The 20,984-nt window shown below is 41.6% G+C and overlaps 1 protein-coding gene across 1 annotated transcript in view; it reads right to left on the bottom strand.

Moving 5' to 3' along the window:
- The window catches only part of strc1 (stereocilin 1), a 52,756-nt gene that overhangs the window by 14,295 nt on the left and 17,477 nt on the right, over nt 1-20,984 (bottom strand). Inside the window, exons 4-21 of the mRNA XM_070554446.1 lie at nt 19,980-20,819; nt 17,107-17,172; nt 16,885-16,995; nt 16,630-16,784; nt 11,830-12,016; nt 9,572-9,687; nt 9,215-9,344; nt 8,939-9,121; nt 6,794-6,843; nt 6,532-6,706; nt 6,171-6,311; nt 5,837-5,898; nt 5,557-5,692; nt 2,758-2,846; nt 2,368-2,503; nt 1,505-1,701; nt 458-548; nt 64-235 (exon numbers count right to left, since the gene is read on the bottom strand). Coding sequence (XP_070410547.1) covers nt 64-235; nt 458-548; nt 1,505-1,701; nt 2,368-2,503; nt 2,758-2,846; nt 5,557-5,692; nt 5,837-5,898; nt 6,171-6,311; nt 6,532-6,706; nt 6,794-6,843; nt 8,939-9,121; nt 9,215-9,344; nt 9,572-9,687; nt 11,830-12,016; nt 16,630-16,784; nt 16,885-16,995; nt 17,107-17,172; nt 19,980-20,819 — 3,037 coding nt within the window. The remainder of the gene's footprint in view (nt 1-63; nt 236-457; nt 549-1,504; nt 1,702-2,367; nt 2,504-2,757; nt 2,847-5,556; nt 5,693-5,836; nt 5,899-6,170; nt 6,312-6,531; nt 6,707-6,793; nt 6,844-8,938; nt 9,122-9,214; nt 9,345-9,571; nt 9,688-11,829; nt 12,017-16,629; nt 16,785-16,884; nt 16,996-17,106; nt 17,173-19,979; nt 20,820-20,984) is intronic.

Genomic DNA, 20,984 nt, shown 5'->3' with positions numbered 1-20,984 from the left:
CACATTTTCTCATGCTTGGCTTAAAGACAAGCATTACTCTCCTTGCACCAAAGTCATACTCACATGATGTGGTGCTCATTGTGAGGAAACCCAGGAAGAACTGCAGAACAAACTGCTGTTTAGAAAAGATGGCCGCCCTGTCATTCTGGTCTGAACAGAAGGTTCCCACGACTCCACCTTCCCACTGACGCTGGCTCATGAACAGCTTCTCTATTTGCCCCACAGTCATCAGTGGCTGCAGGAAAAAAACACACATATGCGTGGCTTAAAGGTGAAACAGACTGACCCTAAGACACACCACGGTACCGGTACGGACAAATTAGGGATTTATTTACAGCACTCACTGACCCGACCTGCCCTTGGATCACGTTTTCAAGGACAACCTTTACTTGGTTCTCTAATTTCAGGAGCTATTGCGATTTTATAAAACAGAATAAAGGTGCTGTAATAAACTCACCAGTGGAATATCTTGAAGCACATTGACAGGCAGAAAGAAGACAAACCGCTCCACCTGACTCAGAGTCACCTGGGTCCAGTTCTTCACAGAACTGTGAACAAAAACTCGTTTTGATCCCTAGTTTACAACGATTGCTTGTAAAATTAGGATTCTTAAAAAAATCATTGAACATTTTGGTAATACTTTAGTTTAGGGAACACAAATTAACCATTAATTAGCTGCCAATTAATATGCATATTAGTGAAAACTAAGTCTGAAATAGTCATTATTAAGCTATTATTAGGTGTTTATTACCAATGCTGTAATTCTCATGTTAACAGGCCATAAATTAAGAGTTTTAACGAAATAAGCCATTCATAATGGTTTGTTAGGTGAAAGTAAATGGTTTATTGCTGATTAATGCACATACTAATTAGCTCAAATCACTATGTGGCTTTTAACAAAGTTATTCAAGGGGATTAATTATTCTGCATTAATAACCAAAGATATTATGTTCTGGTATTATGTAAATAAACACCAAACTCTACATGTTATTAGAGCCTAAACAACAATCAATTCACCACTTAAAGTCAGAGCTAATTAGTATGTGCGTTAATCAGCAATAAACCATTATGAATGGCTTATTTTGATTAAACTCTTAATTTATGGCCTATTAATGTTAGAATTAGGGCATTAGTAATAAGCAGTTAATAAGTGCTTAATAATGACTAGTTCAGATTTAGTAGACCGTTAATATGCGTATTAATTGGCAGCTAATTAATGGTAAATTTGTATTTCCTAAACTAAAGTGTTACCAAATTTTACATTTTAAATAAAAAACTTGAAATTCATTGTTGCACATTTTCGTTTTTCACAATGCCAAAAATGTCATGTGCATAAAAACAAATATAAAAAAACATATTACATAAATTATACATTACATGCTTCATTTTTGCATTTCAACATCTCCTGTTCCATTATCATTAAATGCACAACTACAATGACTATTTGGATGTTTTAAATGTTTTATCAGTTGAAAGACTCGGTTGAAATCTGTAGGGATTTTACCCAAAAACAGCAGGTTCTTGAAGGATGCGAGACACAATGTCCATCTTGCTGCTGCTGTAGCAGAGCGATTTAATGTAATGCAGATTTTGAATAAAGAAGCTTCGGTCCACCTGAATGAAAACTTCATCGGCCACAAATGAGGCCATAACGCCCAGTGAAAGGAACTCCTCCTTCGTAAACATACCCGTGTACATCCCCTGCAGAAACACAGTAAATATATGGAAATAAATATTAGATTATTCAGATAGAAAATGTAAAAATGTTTTATTTATTAACTAGTTGTAAGTAAAATGGATAATTTGCAACTTTTTTTTATATTTTTAAATCATTTTCTTGAGCCAGTATGTGCTAAAATGACCCTTTACAGGGTTAATGAAAGGCCACCTGGCCAATAACAACCCCTGTGACCAGAATATTCCACTTGCATCTTCAGCCTGGCGGGCCGCTCTGTTGGGTCTTAGAAAAAAAAACATGAGCTGACACATCAGGCGCTGCAGTCTGCTTCCAGCACGTTTCCTGCATGCTTTGGATCATGAACTCAGTTGATTTGTTTAATTTATTGATGAATCACTCCTGTAGAGGCTGGAGACAACTCAGCTGTTAGATCAAAGTTGAAAAAGACGAAAGCACAGCGAGGGGATAGGTTTTGCTTTCAGTCATACAAACAGACACTAGAGGGTGCCAAAAGCAAGCCAAAACTGCCTAGTTCCACTATCATCTAAATTATAAGACCTGGCAAACACTGTTTTGTATTTCTGCATTTTGCAAATTTTCTGTATTCACTTACTGTCCCAACCATTTCTCTCCTTAGATTTTAACAAATGAACAGTTCTTTGTTTTCCCTAAGTGACAGATCTACTCACAAGTGTCTGTAACATCCTGTCCACCAGAAGGAGCTGTTTTGTTGCAGGCCACACGAGGAAGTAGCTCGGTTTTTCAACAATCATTTTCCTCAGAGTGTCCATCAAGCCTGGAGAAAACTTACTAAACGTGCTCATCCTGGAAGCAGAAATATAACGACACCATATGTTACCAGTAACTTAAAATGATTAATGTGACGTAACGTTTCTGCTGCTTGCTTTAATAACTCTGCACCAGAACTGAACAAGTATTCAGAGGCTTACGTCATTTCTTAGTTTTCTTTGTTGCGTACAATGTGCAGTGATATTTCAATAAAGGATTTTGAGAAACAGCTCTTCAAATGTAATTAATTAGCTTGTATAGGAGTAGTTCTGGGAGTGCAGCTGACTTACGACATGGACAACGCTATTTCAACCCCAAAGTCCTGAAGCAGCTGAGTGAAAAAGTCAAACGGATACAGGCCCTCGATCACGCAGTTTTTCTGTCCAGATAAAACAGATTGGACATAATGATGACTACATGGTATTCATTATTTATAAAGTTTGAGAAGTTTAATTTGATTAAACAAACCATTACAAGGATCATCTGAATGACCTCAGATGGAAGAAATAAAGATCATTTTGTGATCACGCTGTGTTTCTTCTAAACAAGTTACAATTTCTAGGAAGAGGACAGGTGACGGGGAAAACACGCTGGCTCGGTCCTCTCCGCCATTCTGGCTCCATATAAAATTTCAAGGACTTTGCATGGACTCAGCATTTTACAACTGTTTCGGGAGTAATGTCCAGTGTTGTGCCCGATCGTTCATGAATATGTTCATTTTTTTCGTGAACGTGAACTGAACTCGCTCGTATTTTGCCTGACGAACATAAAAGTGAGTGCGTTCGTCCTGGCACGAGTGAACGTGTTTATGAACGCGTTCATTCGCTGTTCTAGCTCCATATCTCCACTGAGCTTTTCCGGAGCTAAAGCCTAGCTAAAATATCCAGTCAACCATAGAGTTTATAACAAGTAGAACCTGCAAATGCGGCCAAACACAGGCAGTAGCGGTTGGTGCGGCGTCTACTCCTCTACTTCTATGATGTGTGCAGGAGTCAAAGTTCATTCAGAAAAATTTAAACGGGACTTAACTGAAAGATTATACATTTTTAAATGTTTTGCACTTTCAATATTGCAGTTTGAGTTTGCTACCTCAACCTGCTTCCTAAGATTGTTTAATAATTTCCCCCCCCCAAAAAACGTTCAAATAATGTTTTCCTCATGTTATTGAGAATATACTGTAGTGTAAAAAACTGCAGCTGGGTGTGAGTGTGGACTGAACGGATGCCAACTATTGGAAAATTATTTCATAAGCTATATATATATATACACATATACAAATATATATATATATGTATATATATATATATATATATATATATATATATACAAATATATATATATATACATATATATATATATATATATACATATATATATATATATATATATACACAAATATATATATATATATACACATATATATATATATACAAATATATATATATATACACATATACAAATATATATATATATATATATATATATATATATATATATACATATATATATATATGCATGTTTCCTGCATGTTTTACATCATGAACACAGCTGATTTGTATGATTTAGTGATGAATCCCTCCTGTAGAAAATAATGAAGACTGAGGAGACATTTCAGAAGTTAGAAGGTGTTAAAAAGACGAACACTCAGTGGGTTTCACTTTCGGTTTCACGACTGAGTTAAACGGACTCTAGGAGGGGATAAAAGCAAACTAAAACTACCTAGTTTCCCTTTAATGACAGAAAACAGTTTTTACAGCACTCTGTATGAGACCACAAAATTGCGTAAATTATGGCATTTTGGGGATTTCCTTTGCATTTTTAGGCGTACAGATTTGCAATTTCATATAAAAGTTTTATTCTGTCAATGTACGGCAATTTAATCCCTTTGGAGGACTGTGAGAGCTGCTGTGCAGTGTAAAATCTCACTTTCAATGAGCAGAAGAAGCACATTTTTTTACGGTGCTCTGTGAGAAAACAAGGCAAAGACCCGTGAATTACGTCATTGTGGGGGGATTTCCACAGCGTTTTTTGGTGTTGGGAGTTTAGAGGGATACTTTGCAACTTTTTCATATTTTGAAATTCTATTCGAGTCAGTTTGAGCTAAAATGACCCTTTACAGGGTTAATGAAAGGCCACCCAGCCTCTATCGCCACCTGTTGCCAGAAAATTCCACTTGCATCTTCAGACTTGCGGGCTGCTCTGTTGAGACTTTGAAAAATGGAGCTGACATACCTGGCGCTGCAGTCTGCTTCCTGTACGTTTCTTGCATGTTTTAGATCATGAACAGAGCTGATTTGTTTAATTTTGTGATTAACCACTCCTGTAGACACCATGGAAGGCTAGGAGCTATTTCAGCTGCTAGATTAAGGCGTTAAAAAGATGACCACACAGCGAGGAGATAGGTTTGCATTTCGTTTCTACAAACGGACACTAGGGGGTGCTAAAAGCAAGCCAAAACTGCCTAGCCTCCCTTTAATAATGGTGATTTTAAAGCTGTGCAAACTGTGCTAATTTGTTTGTGCTTACATTCTGCTTTCCAAGCAATTTTTCCAAATTTTACGAATGCCGGTTGTTTTAGACGACGTCTGCTGATGTCATTTCCTACCGAGTTAAAACTAATCAACGTGAGTCAACCAGAACCTCTGCTCAGCTTCTCTAGCGGGCCTTTTTGAGTACCTACCACTGTTCAGGTACTCAGAAAGTTCCTGAAAGTGGCCCGGTAAACGGCTTGTCCGGCCGACCCAGGGAAGTGGAGACACGTGCATGTTGGAAAGTTCCACTAAATTTACCCTGAAGTTCCAATAGTGGAAACGCGTCTATTGTTCCAGAGTAAAAACACAATGCAAAGTAGAAAGCAATGTAAAAGGTTGTAAAACATTGTTTACATGAACTTCCAAGCCATTTTGGAGCCTAGGGTTGCTTGAAGAGGACAGAAATCAACGTTGGTCTTGGCCTCACTGAGTAGCAGTGTCCATCTAGTCAGACGCAATCTCTGTTTCTTCAAACTGAGGTCATTCAGTGAGGTGCTTGCTTACGTCCTTTTCATATAACATCATTTTTAAAAATCAGAGCTGTTTCCATCAGCTTACCAGTGCGGTGTGAAGAAGGCGAGGCTGCTGCCTGAGGATAGCCAGGATGTTCGTGGCTGAAGAGGGTGTTGGATCAGCCCGAAAGCGGTCCTGTAAGACCTTACAGCTCACACCCTGGCCCAGAGATCCCAAACTCCTGCTTACACAGAGACAGGTTAGTGTTGATGCATCACCCAAAACTGACAGAAAGCTAGGTTAGCAGCAAAAAATGCCTTTAATTATAAAGTGTTTGGGTTGTTCTGATATGGCATAGATCTTTTAAAAAATATATTATACTTACAGGAAATTTTGTTTGACTAGATTTGGATTACTGCTGAACAGATAATTGAAAATAGCCTCAGCCTGCAGGAAAAAAAAGAAAATTTGTGCTAAGAAGTTGCCATGTGCATTCTGTCTCAGTTTCCTCCAGCTTCCACGAAGACCCACAGGTGTCAGGATTGATCTTGTTTGTGTCTATCCACAGCGTCAGTGAAAATAATGCCTTGGTTTTTGCGTCTCTGCTTAATAATGTAGCAACCAATCAAGTTCCTGTCATGCAAACTGTCTGATGACAAATAAAGGAAGCGTGACGACATCAAACTAAAGTTTAAACATCAGCATCTGCTCCGCGGTACCTGTTGTGTGTTCCAGGGTTCTCTGGTTGTGTTGGAGGCGTTTAAGGCAAGTAGGTGAATCCTGGGCATGACGCTGAGCAGGGGGGTGCAACTGAGCAATGGCGCCACATCGTTCAACCAGCTGACAACTTCTGGAAAACCCTGGAAAGATGAAGTAAGCAACGGTGCTGCAGAGGCACACTGGTTTGGTAGCATCAAAATCAATTAGCTGTAAACAAAATTGTGATATTAAGATACATTTATGAAAAATGCTAAATCGATGTTTTTTTCAGTGCTCGCATGTTTTATTCAGATTTTCTTCCATCCACACTTCCTATAACTCAAACTGGGCTAAAATGAACATTTCTCCTGTCTGTTGTACCCAGAGTTTGGTGGCGATGGCGTTTGCTTCTGGTGGACGGAGGCCCTTCTGACAGCTGGCCTGTTTGTTTTTGGACAGGGCCTTCAGGACCGACAGCAGTTTGTCAGAGGTGAAGGTCAGCAAGGTCTCCGTCTTTAGTCCTAAAATGAGAGAGCCGAGGTCCTGCAGCTGCCCACCCCACCAAAAAAAAAAAAAGGAGAAAGATTTGAGGGACCAGACATAAAAAAAATCAAACCTACTCCACATTCAGTCTGGGATCCCAGAGGTACTCACAATGGTACTTGACGGCAACTTGTCTAGTATTATAGTGGCCTAAAAACAAGGGACAAAAACAGATGGTTTGTGTATATTTATGTATTTTTCATTCAAAATCAGCTTTAAAAGTTGCTTCATCATATTTACATTCACATAAATGACTCTTTAGCAGTGGTGGAATGAAAGGACGCACGAGTACTTCATTACTGTTTCTGTACTGCTCTCGAGTCATTTTCTTGAGGCTTACTTTTTTACTTTTACTCCACTACATTTAAAAGCAATTATCTGTACCTTCTACTCTGTGTTTTCTAAAAAGTTTCAAAAGTACTTTAATTTGCGTTTTGTCCGAACGCCACCCCACACACACCCGGTCTGATGGAAACCAGCAGCACACTCCCATGTCCACGCCGGACCGCAGGTCCAAAGGTGATAGTACTTAAATTTGAAAATGCAAACTTTATTACTTCCATTTAAAGCTGTAATAACAAATTTGGGAAACAAATTAGCTTAAAACATGTTTTCATGCCTCTCAACAACGTTATAACTCAGTACATCTATGCAGACACTGTGGAGATTTAAAAATCTATCTCTGCCAATAACACGTTTTTGGACCAAAAGCAACTATTGGACCATCCAGCTGAGCATCCCTGGGTCCTCCATTCATTACACACTTGTGTATTTAGCCGCAGAACACCACTGGTGTGAGAGGTTCTCCGCCTAATAACATCACAGGAGAAAGCAGCTGCTACCACTTCAACTTAAGGACAATCTACCAGAGTCGCAAACAGAAAAACACCATTTGAAGTCACGGACAAGAAGAGAAGGTTGGACCTAGAAAACGCCGACTGGTGTCTAGCGCCATCTTGTTTCACCTGACATTGTGGGTTTTCGGTTCTGGCAGAAGCATCAGGAAAGATACCTGAGGGGAGGGGTAAGTGTTCCGTGACCATGTTTACCTTCAAAACCTAGCTTGTTTGCTACAACAGCTGAGTTTTTATCCAACGGCACCACCTGGAGGCAGAAAAATGTACTGCATCTCAAGCCGTTCTCCCTCAAGGATTCACGACCAAAAGCAGCGCCTTCCGTTCATGAACGCGCAACTGAGCCAAAAACTTTTATTTTACAATTAGCCTCACGTTATGCTGGCTGTTCATAGAAGTGACAGTTGAAAAATTAGAACATAAAGTAAAGCAAAAGGGGCCCAAACCAAGTAGCACATATGTAAGCATGATCACACATTTCAGATGTCGGACATTTCTCTATTTAAAATCCTTGTTTTATTGATTTCATGTAATTGTCTAATTGTATGAGATTTTGAATGTGGGTTTTTCATAAGGGCTGCGCAGTGGCGCAGTGGTTAGAGCTGTTGCCTTGCAGCGAGAAGGTCCTGGGTTCGATTCCTGGCCTGGGATCTTTCTGCATGGAGTTTGCATGTTCTCCCTGTGCATGCGTGGGTTCTCTCCGGGTACTCCGGCTTCCTCCCACAGTCCAAAAAAGCATGACTGTTAGGTTGATTGGTCTGTCCAAATTGTCCTTAGGTGTGTGTGTGTGTGTGTGTGTGTGTGTGTGTGTGTGTGTGTGTGTGTGTGTGTGTGTGTGTGTGTGTGTGTGTGTGTGTCTGCCCTGCGATGGATTGGCAACCTGTCCAGGGTTTACCCCGCCTACTTGCCCGTTGACTGCTGGCACCAGCCCCCCCGCGACCCATACGTGGACAAAGTGGGTTCAGAAGATGGATGGATGGGTTTTTCATAAGCTGTAGGCCATAATCATCACTGTTATAAGAGATAATATCTGCCTTTGCAAGTAATCTATCTCATACGTTTCACCTTTAAGTTGAATTACTGGAATAAAATAACTTTTTTATCATATTTAAAGGTTTTAAGCGTCACCGGTATGTACGATTTTTTTTTACTCCTTTATCTGTACTTTTAACTAAGTAAAGTAATCAAGTACTTCTTCCACCACTGTAACTACAATGAGCACAATGAGGGTGAAATTCTTGTTTCAAAATCTGTAGAAAAAACAAGATTCAAACTCCTTCCAATGTTTCAGCAGCTGTTTGTTTTGAGTATCTGAATTTACTTAAAGGTTCTGGAGGATCTACAGTCAAAACACTCTGAGGTTGGAGTAAAACTATGAGGATCTAGTTTACCTGAGCTGGCGTGAATGAGACGGAACTGAGGGCAGGAAGGGCACCGAGCAGCTGTGACCCTGTGAGACCCTGAAGGAAGGTCACGCCCAGCGTGGGCAGGAGGACGGCCAGCTGTGCCAGTCGGTCAGCACTGAGAGAGGAGGGCACCTGTAACTCTGGGTTGTTCAGGACAAAGGTGGAAATCTGGAAGCAAGATAAACAAAAAGAAAGACATTTCTCCTAAAATACCATCTCCACATGAAGCAACACATAAAAGCATCACTTATCCGTTCCCACCATTTGGCTGGGCATGCTGAGACCTTTCAGGGTGCAGTTCAGGATGGCATCCTGGATGACTGGGAAGGCGCTGGTGTTTTTGTAGGCAAGGAGGTCATCCTGGTCTGCCAGGCAGGTGAGATTTCCCAGCCTGAAAGCACAGGCACTGTGTGAACACCTCTGAGACATGATGTTGCTAAATATATTTTTTATTTACTCATTGGAGGCATATGATGAATAACTGAGATAGAGTACAGTTAACTTTACAGTTACTTTTCTTTATATGGCAGATCATCTCATTTTACTTGTGACACGGGTTCAAGATGCCAACAAACATTAACTTGTGTTTCGAAAATGGGCCGAGTGGTCACTTCTTACTTCATAAAGTCCTGCGCCGTCAGGTTCTTGTAGGTCCTTGTGAGTTGGTTGGCTATGAATTCCTGTTTTAGGGAGGAAAGCGTGTTTCTCTGCAGCACGTCCAGCCCGCCTAACAGCTGCAGACAAAACACGAGCGTGGACTTAGATCTCATTGTTACAGTTACATTCCTCAGAACCGTCATCTTGTTTTAGGAAATTGTTCCGTTTCGCTTGAGGAGAACTTCTGTGTTTGGTCAGTCCAGAAAGGGCTGCTTATGTACGGAGATAAAACGACTGAGAGGACCGAGCCATCGTATTTTCTTTGTCGCCTTCCCCTCTTCCCAGAAATGTCAAGGACCTCCTAAAGTGGAAGCATGGCTTAACTTGTACACTGATTTAATATTTTATCAGAGTTGTTGTTTTTTAGCTATAAAAACTGGCCGTGTTAGAACTTGTTGCACGTTAGTACAACCGCCTGCAAAACAAGTTTTATGATTCAAGTGAATTCTGATGCGAAAGAAAGATTAAGTAAGTCCACAACGGTGTTTGTTGGAATAACTTTGGGATCTTCAAGGTTTTATTTGTTCTAGAGTTTAAATTTGATCTAAATGAGGCATCACTCTGATTAGAGTCAAGCTTAAAGGTGTGGAACTCTGAAAAAACATGTTTAATGATAAAATAATTCACTTTGGATTTATTTGTGCAGGTAGTCTCCTACACCTGTCTCCTGCATTAGCTTCTGATAGAAAACAGACGGTGAAACTCTAGGATTAGAAAATCCTGACAGATCTACGTCACACTGCCAAGCAAAGCTTGGGAGTTTTTAGAGATTGAAAATCGCCTCCCGCTGAGAGGCTCCCAGTTGGGGAGGGGAGGAGATGCGTGCAACATGAAGAGTTATGAATGTTAGATAAAACGTATAATTGCCAGCAGGTCTGGTCTTTGTTGACTGATCACTTCGTCTGGTAATGACTGACTCTGATTATGAAGCAGAATATTGACTCTGATGAAGAAATTCACTCATCCAGCCAGAAGATTGACGCTGCTGCAGCATCAGACAGCTGGTGCTGCACGAGAGGTGTGTGGAGTTTACAAGCTCCAAACGTTGGGTTTGATGTTGGTTTAACCTTCTCTGGGACGTGTTGGATTAGAAATGATGGTAAAACACCGCTAACTTGACAGACGTAGCAACAATGTAAAAAAAAGCCATAAAAAAAGAGGCAGATGCTGATGCGTTATATATGGAAGTCAAGTGTGCCACAAAATCATAAAAAAAGTAAAATATAAAATTTAAAAAGAGATTTATGTATTTATATATAAATAAAAACTTTCCAAATATCATAAATAAATTTATAAATAAAAAAACGTAAAAATACGAAGGAACATCTGTTGGTCAGGCTGAAAAGTTTGGGAACCACTGCTCTAAGTGATAAGTGAATTTCGTTTTTTAAATATGTTTTATGTGCAGTTTTTTAGGGCTTTTATGTTTTCTGTAAAGATTGGTATGCTGAAAATATGTTCATGTTTTGCATAAAGCATGAGGTTTTGGTTAGTAATTGATTGGGAGAATAACAAATGACTGAATTAAATAGTGGGGCGCCTCTGTCAGTGCGCCCCAGAGCAGCTGTGGCTACATCGTAGCTCATCCCCATCAGTGTGTGAATGTGTGTGAATGGATGAATGATACACTGTAGTGTAAAGCATTTTGGAGTCCTTACTCTGAGAGGCGCTATACAAGTGCGGATCATTTATCATTTATAGTGTTGATCAGGCAGAGCTTTGTTTCCAGCGTTCCACTTCATAATGGCTTCAAACACGTATATAAAAGTGTTAGTTGTTACGTAAACCATTGGATGAACTTACACAAACTGACTGAGCTCTAGTTAAGGCGCTTGCAATAGTTTGTGTGTGTGTGGGGGGGGGGTTTACATTGGAACTTTGTCCCCCCCCAGTTTGAAAATCCTATCTGCGCCTCTGCCTACAACCCGGACTTGGATAAGTGAGTGAGAACGGGTGGACAGATGGTGCGGGTAATAAGAAGAATCAGTTTACACTAAGAAGGCAGTTTTGCAGTTACAGAAACCTGCAGATAATTTATTTGTTCATGGGAAATGACTTTGTGCCCAAGTGTTTTACAACCGGTGTCCTCTCATGTTGAACATGTAAAAACCGTTTTTGTCTGTCCAGCGCTGGCACCACTCTGCGCCCTGAAGGGAATCAGACTATATCCTGGGTTATCGGGTTACTCCGCCAGGTGTTGGAGCTCAAAGGGATGTTACCTGAGCAGCTGAGAGGTATTGGAAGGTTTGGAAGGGCAGGTAGGCCATCAGGTTTCCAGTGTCATTGATGAGAGATTTCGGACCACTTGTGATGTTGGCGGGGGTCAAGGACTTGCTGTACCACTGTCCAAACGCATCCTTCTGGGCTTGGCTCATGCTGTCCAACATTTTGCTGATGGCATCTTTTCTAAAAGATCATTTGAAAAGTAACAATTAGGCTTAGATGATGTTGCAGAGTAGTTGTAGTTAATGCATGAAAAATGTGGCCTTCGTCGTTTTCAGACCAAAATAAACTAAAGACACGCCACAAATATCAGATTTGTGATTTTAAATAGGATGTTTATTGTTCGTGGAGTTAATAGATGTGATAAATGATACTCTTTGACATAAAGGAATAATTTTATTCTCTATTTCCTCTCAGATTAACACAACAAACAGAAATACCTTGTAATCAACTAAATACTGTCTCTAAAATGGGAAAAGATTTCTTCAGGTGGAAGCTCACAACAAATACAGGATCTTTCCAGACTGAAATCTAGTCAGCGAACAAGCTTCCTTTACCGTTTTATAAAACATGCATGTGCCTGGCACCCTGTGGCACCATGACACAACACCTCTCATGGTCGTCCGACACCCGAGGCGAGCTCAGTCAGAAGCACAACGTTAGCGGGACTGCTTTGTGAAGCGTTGCTAAAATCTAAGGGTTCGCATCCAGAGCACATCGAATGATTAAAGGACAAAATCTCAGCTGAATGTTTTATACAAGTAGCTGTTCTGCTTCCAATTGAAATACGACACAAATGTAAACGTAATTATATCTATAAAAAAGAATCATGTCTATCTTTGTTCATTTTAAAACCATTTTGATTACAAATGCGACAGTTTGGGACATAGTATGACTTAGAATACAGTACAATAGACTATTAATCCCACAGTGGGGAAATTCACTCGTTACTGAAGCAAAACAATAATAACTAAAGTACAGGTAAATACACATAGGCAGTAAGCTATTATTTTAATCTTCAGATACTGCAACAAGACCTTCCCAGGTGGTGAATTAAAATGTCCATCCGTCCATCCATTTTAGTCCGCTTACCCGGCGTTGGGTCCTCCCGATTGGACGTGCCCAGGAAACCTCATGAGGGAGGCATCCAGGAGGCACCCTAACCAGATACCCGAGCCAACTCAACTGGCTCCTCTCGAAGTGAAGGAGCAGTGGATCTACTCCAAGCCCCTCCTGGATGGCCAAGACTCTCATCCTATCTCTAAGGGACAGCCCAGCCTCCCTGTGGAGAAGACTAATTTCTGCCGCTTGTATCTGCGATCGTGTTCTTTCCGTCACTACCCAAAGCTCATACCATACCATACCAACTTTATTTATAAAGCACATTTAAAAACGGCATGGCAGCCGACCAAAGTGCTGTACAGAATAAAAAGTAAAAACACAATATAAAGCAATACACGGTCAACAATAAAATGCACAACAAGGCAGATAATCACAGTCAATAAAAAGACACATAATAAAATAATAAAAGTCAGGGATTTAACAATGCCTGGTCGTAAAAGTGAGCCTTAAGCAGCGTCTTGAACCGGAGGAGGGATGGTGCCAGCCTCACTGAAGGAGGAAGAGCATTCCAGAGTGTCGGAGCAGCGTAGACAAAAGCACGCTGCCCCCGCGTTTTGTGTTTCATTGATGGAACACGAAGCAGCAGGCAATCAGCAGACCTCAAAGCCCAGTTTGGCACATAACGAGTGACAAGATCCGACAGGTAATCCGGAGCCAGACCGTTCAGGTCCTTAAAAACAAAAATCAGGATTTTAAACTTGACTCTGAAGTTTACGGGTAGCCAGTGGAGCCGCGCCAGTACAGGTGTGATATGGTCTCTTCTAGGGGTGTTTGTTTAAAACCTGGCTGCCGCGTTCTGTACGACCTGAAGCCTGTTGAGAGCGGAGGCAGGTAAGCCAATTAAAATGGAATTTGCATAACCCAGTCGGGAGATGATAAAAGCATGAATTACAGATTCCAGGTGTGCTCGTTTCAGGATCGGTTTTAAGCGAACTAGTCCGCGCAGCTGATAAAAACACGTTCTGACCACTGTGTTAATCTGAGGGCCCATGGAAAAGTGTGTATCCAGTTTCACCCCCAGGTTGGTAACACACTGCTTGAGGTCATAAGGGAGAGTGGCCAAATCAGAAGATACGTGTGTGGTTTTGTTAGGGGTCATCAGGAGTGCCTCAGACTTAGGATCATTTAGCTTAAGGAAATTGTTGGCAAGCCAAACCCTCACTTCAGCCAAACATTGGTCCAGAAGAGAGAGGGAGCCTGGTTTGTACAAAGCCAGGTAGATCTGGCAATCATCTGCATAAATATGATAGCCCAGGCCATATTTCCTCAGGATGAAACCCAGGGGGAGGAGGTAAATTGAAAACAGGAGAGTCCCAAGCACAGATCCCTGCGGGACTCCCCATGGAAGTGGAAGGGATGTAGAGGAACAATTACTCAACTGAACCTTGAAAACTCTGTTTCACAGATATGAGCAGAACCACTGAAGTGAGGTACCCCTTAGCCCTACCCATGACTCAAGTCTATCCAGCAAAATATCATGGTCAACGGTATCAAATGCTGCAGAAAGATCTAATAGTAAGAGCAAAACAGGCGGCACAGAGTCAGAAGCCACCAGGATGTCATTGGTCACGCGAAGAAGGGCTGATTCGGTACTGTGAAGTGGCCTAAACCCAGACTGGAACATATCAACCAGAGAAAAGCTATTCATGTGTGCTGTAATCTGTAAATAGACAATCTTTTCAAGGACCTTAGACAAAAACGGTAGTTTGGAGATTGGCCAAAAGTTTGCAAGGTTTGAGCTGTCTAAACCAGGTTTTTTTTTAAATTGGTTGCACAACCGCCTTTTTAAAAGAAGTAGGAAACACCCCAGTGGCCAAGCTAGAGTTAAAAATGTCTAAAATTGTGGGGCCCAAAATAGGGATGATCTCACCCACCATCCTCGGGGGAGAGGGTCCTGCTGGTTTCATATTTCCAATCAGATCTGACAATTCACTAAGAGATATGGGAGTAAAGTTACAGAATGAGGGAGGTTCTGGTGGTACATCAGGACAGCCAGATCCTGGTTGCACAAGACTATCCCTAATGTCCCGGACTTTGTGAAGAAAGAAGGTCTGGAGCTCAGCAGACAATGACACAGAGGGATCAACACTACCAGGTTCAGTTAATGACAAGATGGAGTTGACAGTGCTATAAAGTTTATGCTGATCACCCTGATGCTGAGAGATTATGCATGCAAAGTATTTGTTCCTGGCTGATCTAACACTGCTCTGATACAGGTCAAGGGCATCCATCAGAAGCTGCTGTGAGATTAGTAGCTTGCCCTTTTTCCACCTTCTTTCCAGCGCCCTACAACACCGCCTGCCGCGTCGCCACCACTTCCACCGCGGCCCCAACAGGCCGCAGGCGGAGGAGAGGAGGAAGGGCGGAACTCCATCAAACAGGCTCCCAAACGATTGCTTGAATGAGGCATAGTGAAGTTGGAGAGACTCGAACCTCTGCCGGAGATCCAGAAGAGTAGCTCGGTCATAGGTGAGGGTGGGACAGGAATCAGCCACCGGGGGACTCAAAAACAGTGACAAAAGCACAAAAAGCACAAACGGCAAACGGGAAACCAGACGGCAAGCCACAACAGACGGCGCCATCTAGGATACCAAATCATGACCATAGGTGACGGTAGGAATGTAGGTCGACCGGTAAAACAAGAACTTCACCTTCTGACTCAGCTCCCTGTTCACCACAACAGACCGGTACAACGCCCACTTCACTGCAGACGCAGCACCAATCCGCCTATAAATCTTGCGTTGCAGCTTCCCTCACTCGTGAACAAGACCCCGAGATACTTAAATAAAAGAAGTACAACAGATTTTCCTTGTGAATGAAATAGCATTTTCTTAGTTTTTTTTTTTTTTTTTTTTTTCATGTTATAGATTCCAGGGGTGCCCAGTCCTGGTCCTGGAGGGTCGGTATCCAGCACATTTTAGTGGTTTCTCTGCTCCAACACGCTTGATTCAGTGATTGAATCACCTGTGCAGCAGCCCATCAGACCCTGCAGAAGCTTGTTAATTACCGGCTGATTAAACCAGGTGTGTTGAAACACAGTTAAAGCTAAAACATGCTGATACCAGCCCTCCAGGACCGGGATTGTGTACCTCTGTTACGGCCATTGCTCATTCAGTCATTTCAGTTTATTGCCGTTTTATTCCCTTTGATGCTGACCGTCTTATTTCCTTTGCTGTCTTTTATACGACTTTATGAAAAGGGCTTAATAAACAAAGATTGATCGACGATGAGAAAAGTTGTCAAGAATCTCTTAATCGGAAATTGCATAAATTAGTTTACTAGAAGAGATTATAAACACATTTCACCATAATTGAGGTGTTTGCAATTAGAGATGTTATTACATATTATAAAGAGTATAAAAATGTTTGCACTGATGTATTGTGGGTAAGAAGGGAGCCACTGTGTTCCAATCTGAAACGCATTGAAGCATTGATGTAAAAAAAATGGAACAATAAATTAAAAAAATAAAGAAAAAACAAAGTGTGCTAGAATTCCAGGAAAAGACCACCTATTCAGTCATCATAATGAGACAGAATCAGAGCCTGGCACACCATCCTATATATGTGTCTTTCTGCTTCTGCAAAGGTCTCTCTAGATTTTGCAGCTAACAGAATTAATGAACCAAAGCTAAATGTCAGAACTGAATGTTCAGTATCGGTGAAGTAATTACTTACACATTTCTGTCACCCTGTAAGGGGGGCAGCGCCACAATATCAGCTGGACTGGCTGCAACCAGCAGGGGGACCAGCTCCAGAAAGGTCTTTCCGTCTGCGGCCATTTGGGTTTGGAGTAGCACCGACACCATGGTGGACAGGTACGCATCAGATAGCTTACAGAGGCAAGAACAGTGAGATTATATCTGATATGTAGTATAATAGATTAAAGAGGTGCAACGTAGAGTTTCTGTTGTCAGGTAGGATGTGATTTACCTGCAGACTGCTTTTAAACATGCTGTAGTACTGCAGAATCAGTCTGATGGTGCTCATCTGTGCTGAAGTTAACACAGGCTTCACGTTGCTCAGTGGTAAACTGAAGTACTCCTATGCATTATTTTCAAAAGTACAAAAAAAGGTGTAAAGATTCAAACTTTAAAGGCTCACTACTGATCTCATCTATCTATCTAATCAGCATCATTTAAAATGATGTCCAACCTTTGCAAAAAGGAGATCGTTGGTGGTCAGTTCTCGGGCCGTCTGCAGCAAACTGCCGATCAACTTCTGGAACAGGAAGACAAAAACACGTTTGCACACATCTGTATTCATTAAGTGTTTAGTGGCACTGGAACAGGAAATTACAGATTTTTATGTCATATTTATTATAATTAAGTTTTTTATTCCATTGAACAGTTTCAAACATTTTTGTAGAACACATTCTCTGGTTGGTCTGCATTGTGGCGCAATTAGTGGCACTGCTGCCTTTCAGCGAGAAGGTTGCAGGTTCAATTCCTGGCTGAGGCTTTTCTATTTGGAGTTTGCATGTTCACCCCATGCATGCATGGGTTTTGTCATGGTACTCCTATTTCCGATTCTGACCCATGTCACATTCGTTTGGCCTTCAGCCTTCCATCACACCACGAGTACGGTCGATTTAAACAAGGCTAGAAACGATTAGCTGCTTTCTGCAGAGTAGTCATAGCACAGGTTGTTTTTCCAGTTAGGAATACACCTATGCACCAGTGAGTCTCGACACACTGGAGATGTAGGCCTTGACCTTGGTTTGGGCCAATTGTAGGAACTGATGTAGGCAGAAGCTCGGGAGATCTTTTGGGGAATGCTCATGACTGGTGGTTTTAGGGTCGGGGGCTATGTCTTTGTATGGAGTGTATCATTAACCCTGATGAACCTAATATGTTAGGTAGATTACAGGCTTGTCTTAAAGACATAAAAAAATTGGATAACTAACCGTTCTATTTTTAAATCAACACAAGACTGAAGTTCTCATCTTTTGACCAGAACTCAGAAAGTCCACAGAATGTAGTTAAAAGTCTTCAGCTTGTCCAAAACGCTGCAGCTAGAGTTCTGATGAGAATTAAAAAGAGAGATCATATCTATCCTGTCTTAGCTTCCCTACATTGGCTACCTGTTAAATTCAGAATAGATTTTAAGATCCCCTTCCTCACACATAAAGCTCGTAATAATCAAGTTCCATCACACATCAGTGATCTGATTGTTCCATATGTTCCTAACCGAGCACTTCGCTCTCAGCCTGCAGGTTTACTGGTGGTTCCCAGAATATCTAAAAATAAGACGGGAGGAAGATCTTTTAGCTATCAGGCTCCTCTCCTGTGGAACCAGCTCCCAGCTTTAGTCTGTGAGGCAGACACCTTGTCTACTTTTAAGACTAGGCTTAAAACATTTTTATTTGATAGGGCCAATGGTTAAAATCTGATGTTAGCCTAAATCTGGACAAGTGGAGTAGAGGGAGGTGGAGTGTACAGTCGGTAAAGACGGCTCTCCCTTGCCCTGACTCCAACATGCCTCCATCTAAATAGGATAGATTATCCAGAGTTATCTCTGTAGTTATGCTGCTATAGGCTTAGACTGCTGGAGCACACACTGACCACTTTTCACACTCTACTACTTTCTTCTACAATCTGCTCTTTAACTGTATTATTTCCTGCTACTTCAGCTGTTAACTTTATTTTCTCTCTAAGTGTTTTTCTCCCCAGAAGAAGCTACAATGATGTTCTGCTGAGCTGTGGTGGCCTCATGGAGGGGGCCATCGTCTAGCACACTGCTGCTAACCACTAAAACATTCTCCTTCTCCTGATAATAACTTTTTGGTTTCCTTGACTTTTGGTGTGCTAATACTAGTTTATCCATTTAATTATAGATCCACTAGGATAAATACAATAAAGTTTATCTCTCACCAAATACAATATTTACTAAGACATCACAATATAACTATAGACACATTGTGTGTGTGTGTGTGTGTGTGTGTGTGTGTGTGTGTGTGTGTGTGTGTGTGTGTGTGTGTGTGTGTGTGTGTGTGTGTGTGTGTGTGTGTGTGTGTGTGTGTGTGTGTGTGTGTATGTGTGTGTGTGTGTGTGTGTTCTGCCTTCTTGATCCCCAGTGAGTCGTGGAGGATGGCTGCTTATACTGAGTCAGGATCCTCTGGAGGTTTCTTCCTGTTAAAAGGGAGTTTTCCTCTCTACTGTCGTTGCATGCTTGCTTAGTATGAGGATTGCTGTAAAGACTCTGACACTAGTCAGTGACTTGATGTAATTTGCTGGGTTCCTTATATAGGAAACTTTTTACTGACTGGCTTAATGAACTGGACTGTATTGGAATGTTTACTGTGTGAAGTACCTTGAGACGACCCTTGTCGTGATTTGGCGCTATATAAATAAACTTGAAGTCAAATCAAATTGAATTAAGTGTGTGTAGAATAAAACAACCAGGTAACAAGGTCCAGTACTGAGGAGATTCATGAGGAGAGAGCCTTTTGTGTCAATGATGCAACACTTATATAATATCAGTTTGGAATGAATCATTTTTACACCAGATGGATTTTTCAGGAGGGGGGGGGGGGGTCCTGAAAATTCTCAAAAGTACAAAGAAACCCTTTTGAAACATTCTCAGAAAGGTTGGAGAAACATTATTAATGACATTGAGAATGTTATATGTTTGCCCCTTGAAAGATACAAAAGCAGGAACAAAACTTTAGCACGGTACTGAGAGCTTTTGCTAAATCAGATGTGAGGCTGTGGAGATTACGCTCGGGGGACTGATCACATCAGTATCAGTGACAGTAACGTAACCAGACACCCGCTACAAGCAGGAGGGCAATGGTGCACAAACACTGTCTGATTTGATTATATCAATTAAGATGTAATTTAGGACCTCGTCAGCATCTATTAACACCAAACTCAGAGTATAAAACAATGAATAAGTCTGAGAAACTAGTGGCTTGAAGACAAAAGCCTTCTGAATGGTTTCTGTTTAGAGAAATAGCTTTTATTTATTCTATTGGCGTCAAGCTAACAGTGGTCTTAACATAGCCACAGCAAACACAAACCACCTACCCCAAAGCACTGCAGCACCACCCTCTTATTGTCCTGGTTGGGTTCTGTCATCAGGTAGTTGAACACAGACTCGAGGACACTTTGTCCAATGGTCTCATTGATGTGCCAAATGGGGCCCAGGGAGTCCTCCACAGCCAGGAGGATCACCACAGTGGTGGCGACTGCTTGGTTCAACACTTTAGTCACAGACGTAGTCAGCAAATCCTGAATCTTGAGGCTCAGATTCTCCACCCAGCAGCGAACGATCATCTGCACCATCATGTTCTGAGTGGCACAAGGCTGACAGTCTGAGATGAAGCTGTTTGGGCAGGTCCACTTGAACTGTTTCATCAGATTTGTTGCCAAACAAAAATCAGGGCTTGTAGCATTGGTGCTGTTGGCTGTAGTGGTGTAGTTGTTGTACGTCGTACATATTCTGCCTACCCAGGCTTTGGATAGGTCTTGGGAGAAGAGCCAGAGGAGCCCACTGCTCTGGCAGATAAATGAGAGGAAACGGGCCTGGTCACGCTCCCAGCACTGGCTCAAGACCATTGCATTTGGGGGAGACATGATCCAGCTGCTGTACAGACACTGTCCAGAGGTGTTAAAGACAGTCTGTCCTCCGCCCTGTCCTCCAGCTCCAGCTCCTCCTCCTCCTCCTCCTCCACCAGGAGGAATGGTTGAATGATTGGCACAGTAGTTTACCAACCAGTGGTTGTCCTGATTGGCCAGCAGGTTCTGGAGGACTGTAATATTCACACAGACTTTGGAGGTGAAGTTAAGTGGGTCCTCTTCAGAACAGAGAGCTACCTCAGTCATGTCCACGATGATGGGACTGGCCCAGGCCGTGTAGTTACACATCTGAAGTAGGAGTAGGAAACAAAGTATGAGGTCAATCAACTGGTCACCTGAAATTCATTTTTAAATTTTAAGGTAAAAATTTGCTTTGACTTTATACTTGAACTGAAAGAATTGAGTGAGTTGACATGAAACTCTCCCCAGTGGTTCGTTCTCAGCAACTTAAAA

The sequence above is a fragment of the Nothobranchius furzeri genome, chromosome 9, assembly GCF_043380555.1.
Source record: "Nothobranchius furzeri strain GRZ-AD chromosome 9, NfurGRZ-RIMD1, whole genome shotgun sequence".
NCBI classification, from domain to species: domain Eukaryota; kingdom Metazoa; phylum Chordata; class Actinopteri; order Cyprinodontiformes; family Nothobranchiidae; genus Nothobranchius; species Nothobranchius furzeri.
Note: the sequence above shows the minus strand (reverse complement) of the source record. Positions and strands in the feature narration are given on the sequence as shown.